Source organism: Hesperophylax consimilis, chromosome 6 (genome assembly GCF_061612785.1).
Source record: "Hesperophylax consimilis isolate HC1 chromosome 6, BYU_Hcon_1.0, whole genome shotgun sequence".
NCBI lineage: Eukaryota > Metazoa > Arthropoda > Insecta > Trichoptera > Limnephilidae > Hesperophylax > Hesperophylax consimilis.
The window spans coordinates 10541058-10550501 of record NC_142841.1 but is presented as its reverse complement, the minus strand read 5'-3'; the positions used below and the strand labels follow the sequence as shown (position 1 = coordinate 10550501).

At 32.5% G+C, this 9444-nt stretch overlaps 1 protein-coding gene across 1 annotated transcript; it reads right to left on the bottom strand.

Annotated features, from left to right (window-relative positions):
- Positions 1–3916: 3916 nt before the first annotated feature.
- On the bottom strand, positions 3917–7467 carry LOC149422939 (juvenile hormone esterase-like). The gene is made up of 3 exons (XM_089632782.1): positions 7202–7467; positions 4434–5722; positions 3917–4324 (listed from the first exon to the last, which is right to left on the bottom strand). The coding sequence occupies exons 1-3, from the start codon at positions 7334–7336 to the stop codon at positions 4159–4161; spliced, it is 1590 nt and encodes a 529-aa protein (XP_089488908.1). The 5' UTR covers positions 7337–7467; the 3' UTR covers positions 3917–4158.
- Between the last annotated feature and the right edge of the window lie 1977 nt (positions 7468–9444).

The window sequence follows — 9444 nt, the reverse complement described above, 5'->3', positions numbered from 1 at the left end:
TTGGTTATTTTTGTAGTTCGAGTTTCCGGACACTGTTAATATATGACATAAAATTCAAGACGAGTACAATGACGAACATTCAAAAAACATTAGACTATCGGTAGCATTAACATGCTCACGTCTGTCGTAATCACTCGTTTCGTATTAATGCGATAACTTGGCAACTCTGTTATTCAATGCGCAGATATAACGCCCAACAAGCTGGTCGTTATCGCACAGCGAATAAATCAAAATTCGTCGGCTTCCGGTTTGTAACGGGAACGGAAACGCCTTGCCACTTCCGCTATCCCCCACCCCACAGGATCCAACCCTTGCAGTTTCTCCATAACCCGCTGTAATTTATCGCCCTCGAGCCTTGGAAAATTCAATAAATAATTTTAAATTGACGTCGAAAATTATTGTTTTGGGCGTTCAATATAATGTTTATGTTTTTCTAGAAATAAATTATGTAGGTACCTTCCTCGTATATGAAATATGTAATCGAATTAATAAGCAACTCTAGTCCATTTAAAAATATACATTATTCATATTTTTTAACGATAAACTAATGTTTATAAGACACGATTTTTCTATGCAAAGCATAAAGGATAACAAATAATATAAGCAATAATTAGTCGCCTGAAATATCAATACAAATTGAAAATATCTCCCGAGTAAAATAAAATAAATTAAGTTATGTCTCGACGACATCTAGTGAGAAATTTAGCACTAACAAAGCCTTTCCTACAAAAATAAAGTTGGTTGTTTACAGGTGGAAAAAATATAATAAGCAGTTATTGTTGATTAAGGTACTAGTACATATTGAATCATTTGGCGATTGGAAATAAGCCTACATAGCTCGGTGGTTTCAGAGCACCTGACCGGACATCAGAAGGCACGGGTTCTATTCCCGTTGGCGGCATTTATTTTTACTCGGGAGATATTTTTAATTTTTATTGATATTTCAGGCGACTAATTATTGCTTATAAGTATTTGTTACATTATTAATGTTTAGATCTGGATCCCGCAATACTTCTTTATTGCCAATGTCTTTCTCGGGTGTCTCCGTCTTCTTTCACCATGCACTACTAATGTTACTGTCAAAAAACTACATTACTTTGACTTCAATTCGACTCTGTATCTCATGTTGCGGTATTGCATATAATATTTTGAGTTAAGTATTCATCGGGCGTCCTCAACTTCTTCTATCATTCAAACCGCCCTCTAAACATTCCTGGCACTAATAAAAACAATCTTTCAAATTTTCAACGATATCGGTCGACTACTTTTCGAGTTTTGCGAACACAAACATGAGCAGGCTGAATTTTTACGTATTAAGATGATATTTTAACTTAAATACCAGCATATATATTTTCAATAAAATAATGAAAACACTTTGTTTTTACCACGATAATCTTTATTTTTTATATAAAGTCAACATGTTTCGAGAACGATGTTCTCTTCATCAGGACAATTAATGTAATGTAATGTTCTGATGAAGAGAACATCGCTCTCGAAACATGTTGACTTTATATAAAAAATAAAGATTATCGTGGTAAAAACAAAGTGTTTTAATTATTTTATTAATAAAATGGTGCCACAAAGTGAATTTGCAAAATTTGAAGAAGTATATATTTTCATTTTAGTAGTTAGTTTTAATAGTTAATTAAAGTTAATTTTCAATGTTTTAATTTTTCAATGCCTGCTAAATCTCCCGTGGGGCTTCTTGTGACGTCACAAGATGCTCACTTTTTAATATTAACAGGCTCAACTCAAGTACTAAACTGAGACGGCCTCATAATATATAGTCGTTCTATTTCCTTTTGTATTGTTGTAAAATGTACGACTTAGGGAGGATAAAAAGTGAAGATATGTTGATCATTAGATAATCTCATTATAAAAAATTATAAAAAATATATATGTACATTATTGTCAAAACACTGATACATAATTTTTAAGTCCATACAATACAAAAACCCATATTTATCACCTCTGAACACAATTGTCAATTCTGTATTAATCTGTACTTTATTTAGCAATGCTATCGATTATTTTCTAATCATCCAACTATATTATAAACCTAAAAACTACCCTTCACATTTTTTCTACCTTACAACTCCTGTGGTGATCTGTCTTTTTATTACTACTATCTGGCTGTTATTTACTTTACCGGTTTTGTTTTATATTAAGTGCTAAATTATAATATGAACTAAACTTGTCAATTTGACTGGCCTAAAACAGGATCCATTCCTAGTTGGCTAGTCAAAGTTTCCGCGTATTTTATTGTATGATTTTTATGTTTATTTTTATGTTTTTTTATTATTATTATTATTATTAAGCAGTGTTAAAAAGAGAAATTTCCACGCTTTGTATTTGCAACTAAAAGTTCTCCATACACATCCTAATAATTGTAATATATTAAAAGTCACCAACCATTAAATTGGACATTTTTGCCAAAAAGATTTGTCAAAGTTTGCAAATTTTGGAATAATTATCTTTATTAAATGATGTTTAGTAAAAATATTTAGTGAAGTGACAATAACCTTGTTAATTTTACAGCCGAAAAACCGTTTTATTTATGACAAGTGAGATTTTACAAGCGGTACGATAAGCACGAGCTAGTGACAATAAGACAATAAAGTGATATTTTTTCTTGGAAGACATGAACCAGGTGATGATGATACTTACAACGCGTTGATTGTTTTGATGCGATTTATGCGATGCGATGATGAAATTTAGAAGCATTAAATATTTAAAACAATCGTTTATTATACATTTAGTAATAAAAGTATATTTTTCTAGTTGAAAATATACTGCATACTATATTGATAGTAGAGGTAGCTAGGTACATACGAATATTAAAGCCGATTTGAATGTAACTATTAACGGCTATAAGGAGCAAATTTAGTCGATCCCCTCGTGCTCGTTATAACCATGTTAGACTGTATTATTAATTGTACATGTCTGTTTGTAACATAAAACTCTGAAAGAATCTTTTATCTGCTTTCAAAATCAGCAATTCATTTTGGTAGACACTCTAAAACAGAGAATCTATTAGATTCACAAATTTCTGATAATTAACTAACTTCTGATGCACGGTCGATCAATAAATGTTTTATCGATAATGTCGTTAACTTGTCGTCGTTCCTAAGCATGACTGCAGTTCGGCAACGAAAAAAAAACAGTGCACAGTGACTAAGTATTTTTAATTTAATCGACGTGAACTATTATTTGTAAATTAGTGATCTGCAATCATGCTAGGGAACCATTAGGGAACGATAACAAGTTATTAACATCATTGAATAATTCCTTTATCAATTGACCGAACAGATATCGAGAATTTAAAACCCGCGAAGACTTGCAAGAAATAGCGGATCCAGGGATGCCAACAAAGCAGGGCGTTTTGAAGAGTAAGTTTTTTATTCATATTTAAATAAAAAAATATTAATTCTGCCTTATTATATTTAGTAAAACTTATATATTCAGAATCGGTGATGGATGGCTTATATTCATAAATAAATTTTAACCCATTATATTTTGAATTGGAGTTCATTATTAAGTGAACAGGATACCGTACAAAATTACTGCCCGTAGCCAGTTAACTATATATATATATATTTTTTTTTAAAAGAAAGACAAACATTCCCAGGTTACGAATAACCCACATCCCTAATTGAGAGGCTTGAAGGTAGTCAGCGAGCGGAAGGAGATGGGAAAGAGTAAGGTTGTGAAGGGTACTATTTTAATCGTTTTGATTCTGTTATTTTGGTCTTTCACCATCTTTAATAATGATCACTCTCTCTTTTTCAGTACCACGAAGCTTCATGTATCTTTTTTTCGTAAGAAAGTCCCCATAAAGAAATAATTTTTTTTTATGAATTATCACACAAAGTATTTATTTAATTAATATTTAATCATTCTTAATATACATTGATTTTTGAATTTGTTTTTACAAAAATATTGTGTCAATGGCGGAATATCAATATCAGGACGATAACTAAATAGCTAACTATCTAACTTACCAAACGTCACGCCGTTTCCCCAGAGGGGTAGGCAGAGAAGACAGACTGCTATACAATGCTTATGAATATCTATATTTATGTTAACATGCAGCTAACCAGCTACCTTCCAATATAATTACCTACATATTATTATTAAGATGAAAACTAGTTATTTTGTTTAGATTGAATTGAGTAAATCGATCTTTGACCACAATTTCACCCGTTCTTCCCATGGGAAAGGTATCATCGTCAGCTTTTCTTTTATTTCCAGAACATTATATTTATTCTTGGTGATTGGATTCCATTTTATGAGCTCAGAACTGGATTGATCAGGGGTTGGATTCCTGTTGAAAGAAATTGAATTATTAAAAAGATGTAAATTTGTTTACATTTTTCACAATTTAATATGACGAGCCACATCAAAAGAAAGAAAACAATTTTAAAATAACGTACCCAAACTTCGCGAAGTTAGTCCACATCTCAACCAACTGTCGTCTAACTTGAAGGTCGAATTCTGTCGCTTGACTCTCATTTATCGATGGTAGTTTGGAAAGATACAACAATTCCGAGCCATGACGAGCTCCAATCCCCAAATTCTTGAATTTGGTAAGGTTAAATTCAAAACTCCCTTTATAGGAAAATATATAGCTGTAGCCACAAATGCCGTGCTGAAGATAGTAATGAAGGGACCTTTCTATTCCAGCTATAAAAAGCATGTCGGAGAGGTAGTTATCAACTTTTTCATTCTCTGAAATGTTGCCTGAATTGTAAAGGGTTTTCAGTTCACTATTCACCTTTGGTTTATCGCCAAAACGAATGCTAAATGAAGCCATATAATCTGCGAACTTTTCTGCTTTGAGGTTTCGCAAATGTGATCCGTAATATGATTTGAAGAAAGAACCCTCATTGCTGCAAAAGCCTGTTATTATCGGAACTTTGTGGAATTTTCCAACCTTTAGGATTTCGAGTGGTTCGGCAGTTAAAAACGAATCGACATTTGTAAAGTTTTTCTCAACGACTGGAGCAAATCCAAATAATTCGCCAGCTTTAATTGCGGTTTCATCAATAATTTTATTGACAAACTTTACCAGCTCATTGACATCAAGATTCTGCAGATGTTGAATCAACGCAATATCATCGTTGATTGTTACGCCCAGGACAGTTTTCAACTTGTTTACAAGTTGCGAAGGGTTTTTGTTCCGGGCCCAAGGGTTCAACGTCGATCCTGATTGTATAATTGCTTTGTGGAATAAGCCTTTTGAAAGTGGAGAAAGCATTTGATATTCGATGGAAGCAGCGCCAGCACTGCATCCAAAGATGGTGATGTTGTTTGGATTCCCGTCGAAGGATTTAATATTCTTTTTAACCCAAGCCATTGCGAGAGTTTGGTCTTTCAAACCAGCATTTCCTGGAACTTCGGGAACATCAAGGCATAAAAACCCAAGTACTCCAAGTCTATAATTCAAGGTTACCACAATTGTATCCTTTTCTACTAAAAGATCTGTTCGAAATTCTTCTGCATTTCCGCTTCCAATTCTGAATCCTCCGCCATGGATATATACCATCACTGGAAGTTTCTTACTAACAGAATTTTTCGGCAAACTTGGTGTATACACGTTAACAAATAGACAATCTTCGCTTCCGATCACATCGGTCATGTTAATCGTGCTCATCTGGGCGCATTGACTTCCCTCTTCCAGAGCCAATCTTTTTCCTGGCCATGGTTTAACCGGAACAGGGTCCTAAAAATAAAGACATATTTTAAACACCATCTTATCTTATTAGGTATTTGTTTTTATCAAAAAATGGAAAAACCTACTGCAATTTATCAATAGCGTATATTTGTTTGCTGGATGATGCTTATCTTTTTGTTATTAATATCTGCTGATTATTTTTGATGTATTAATGATTTATCGAAATTATAATCAAAACATGTTAATCAAAGTATACGTTGTTATACTTAATAAATATTTAATACACTTCAATAATCGATTTTTGTTCAGTAAAAAACGTAATTCGAAACCATTTGATAGTGTTCTAATAATCAACAAACACTGTATTATTGATTCTGGATCGATTAAATGATGGAATTTACAGATAAAATTATGTTTTATTTTTAGACTGCTTGAACTGAGGTTATATAAATCACAAATTGCAACATTCTTCGTGGTAGATAGGTAGCTCTTCAGGCCTCAGCCATACTTTCTCTAACTGTTGGAGTATTTCTGGTTTGCAATAAAATCAAAATATTGGAATATTTTTGAAAGTATCCGAAAACAAAAAAACTTTTTTTAAAGGTTGAAATACGCTCCAATATTTTATGTATTTTATGAAATATTGAAATTTTAAATGCAAACATAAAACCAAAATAAAATGCTCATTTTACGTTTTTTGTAAGTAACATTACTGATAACGAAAAATATATAAAAAACACCCATATTTTACCATAAACATGTACTACAAACGTTATCGTCACCTCAATTCTTTATTTTTTGATTAAAAAATAATTCATAAAAAATCATGTTTTATTAAATTATGTTTGGTACATTCATAAAGGTGAACATTTAAGTTTTTATGTGGATCACTTAAAGATTTCAATTACTTTGTAATATCGTTTAGATCATATATTTCACCACAAAAGTAAGGAAGGCACAACGATTTCTGTGAGACCATAATATATAATATTATTATGAGTTGTTCCAAATTAAAATGCTAACATCTGCAAATTTAATACGCTTCCGACTAGTAGCCAGTTGACGAATTAAAAATGTTGTTAATGAATTAACGATTTCCTCGATCAATGAAGAGAATTTGGATTGGCTTAGTGACATATTGCTATTCTAAATAATGGGTCCTAAGCATTATAAATTTCTTCAGTGGAATTTTGAATTGTTTGCTTGCAAGGAAAATGAGCTTGAATACATTCGCCATCCTCTCCGATTAATCAAAATTACCAGAAACATAAAAATACACAACTTAAAGAGAAAAATGTATAATCTCCACAAAATACACTTGGTTTTATTAACAATATAATATACATAATGCAGTAGGAGTTAATTTTAATGCAAGATACATTTTACCAGAGCAGATAAATGCAAAAACATAACACGAACAAATTGATAACAAGAAATATTCAAAAGTTGCTAATAGTTTTCATAAACTAATGACAGAATGACTTATCTGAACTGAAAATGAAATAAAAAAGTTTGTGTGTAGCTCACCTTGAATCTTAGATCTCCAATTGGAGGCTCGGCATAAGGAATACCTTTGAAATAGAAATACTTCTTTTGATTTTCAGTTATTCCCTCACCCCCCTGCAGTTCTCCTTGTTCCACTTTGACTATTGTGCTTGTCATTTTCTAATCTTAAAAACTTTGAAAAACCAGAGTAAGAATTTGACAACAATTTTTTGGTACGTTTACTGGACACTTGATTACAGTTACTTAGGCAATTGTAGCAGTTTTAATACTGGGTGGTGTCTTGTTAACCGGTCTCACTGTACTGACTGCCGAGACTCTGTAATAATCAACATCGCGATATGTATCAACTTGAATACAGATACCCACCTCCGAATTGAGTCCGACAGTGACTTTCACATAGCCAATAATGTCGTAATAATGTCGATCGAGCTATCTTGTCGACAACATACCAACATACATTTCATAATGATTAAATTGGAAAATAGATTAAACAAGATAATCATTGATAATTTTTTCAAGACGGTATCGTTATCATTAATTTCAGTTACCCTTTCTACCAAAATGCAATGATGACCTTCATAATTAATACATTAATTTATGGAACTTTTTCGTTATTCTCCCGGGTGGTGTTGCTTTTTGAGGATTTCCCTCATCAAAATGTTAATCTGTGCGGCACTTGAAGAATACGTGATAATGTTGCTTCCGCCCTCTGTACCTTCTGATCGCTCCTTTGGGATGTTAATGCGACTTGAAGCAACAGGTTTAGTAGTTTTAGCACTCAAGCGACCTCGCTACGGAGCGCCATGTATATGTGCTATACAGCAGTGAGCGAACATTTCACGGTACAATTAAACATTTTTTCATAAGCTTTGAATCATTGCAAAAATTAATAATTCAAATGTGGTATTTTGAAAGACAGTACAGTTAATGTATTTATTTTTTTCCCGATGTTTTATAAATTTTTTTTTCTTCTTTTTTTAGATTGTTCAGGATTCATACATTGCGACGGTCAACAATGCAAATTTATATGGCAAGTACTATCGCTTCAAGGTCGGAATAAGAAGAAGAAGATATTATTCACTCGGACAATTCCATCACTGATGGACAGAATGAACATTTGGAGCATGACTCGCACACGGAACAGTCATCTGAAAACGATGAAGAACCTGAAACTGCTTCTGGACGCACAGGTTACCAAGGTTGGAATCTTGCGTACATAGGTAGATACGCTAAAATGGAATATTGATCATAATAATATTCATATTTAATTTTTAAAATGTGTGTAGAAAAAAAAATTCCAACTATTTTTTAATATTTTTTGTGTACTTTTCTTCTAATTTGGCTAAAATAAGATTTAATTTATGACGATGGATGATGTTTTATTTAACATAAATAAAATTGAAAAATTTTAAAGAACACAAGATCCCCCCAAAGGTGGTACATTATTGTGCAACGAACTACCTAACTAACTATCTAACCATCACGCCGTTTCCCCGCAGGGGTAGGCAGAGAGGACGGACCGCGAAACAACACACACTTCTTGCCTCATTCACATTTATACATCGTCTCATACATACTCTTCTTTATTCTGACTCTTGACATGGCCCGACTCAAGTATATGATTCACTTGGTCGTGCCATGTCTTTCTTGGGCGTCCCCGACTTCTGCTGCCATTCACATTTGCGTCGTATATTCTCCTTAAACTCCTTTCTCTACATGCCCAAACTATCTAAGCGTCCCTTTCTTGATCTTAGTCATTACGCTTACATCAGCCTTGCACTCTTTGCGGATCTCCACATTCCTCACACGATCATACATGCTTTTACACACATACGCCTCAGGGATCTCATTTCAACAGCATTCAATCTACTTTCATCCTTTCTTTGCCAGTTCCATGCCTACATGTTATAAACATGATTGACATATTTCGAGAGTCGCAACCTTCCAGAATTAGTTTTTTTTCGTAATATTTATTTATTTTATTTATTTATTTATTAATCTTAAGTTAGCTCACATCTTCGTGTGTGCTAATAGTTTTATAAACATATAAACATGTACATTGTTTGGCAAACATAATCTTTCATATAAAATAGTTTTTTTTATTTAATATAAAAATTCTTACGAAAAAAAATATTCCTGTTTTATAATTTCGAATGTTGAATTCTTTTGAATGTTTTGGAGTTCTTTTTTTTGTAATTTAGCCAATAAGATTCGTGATTTATAACGAAAAAGTGTTTAATTTATTATTCTTTTTTTAAATACTA

Bases quoted from the DNA above. Each gene is read 5' to 3' on its own strand.
- LOC149422939 (XM_089632782.1), bottom strand. From the start codon at position 7,336: ATGACAAGCACAATAGTCAAAGTGGAACAAGGAGAACTGCAGGGGGGT. The intron at 5,723-7,201 runs GTGAGCTACACA...CTTTATTTTTAG, and splicing joins TTGGAGATCTAAGATTCAAG to GACCCTGTTCCGGTTAAACC. The intron at 4,325-4,433 runs GTACGTTATTTT...TTCTTTCAACAG, and splicing joins ACTAACTTCGCGAAGTTTGG to GAATCCAACCCCTGATCAAT.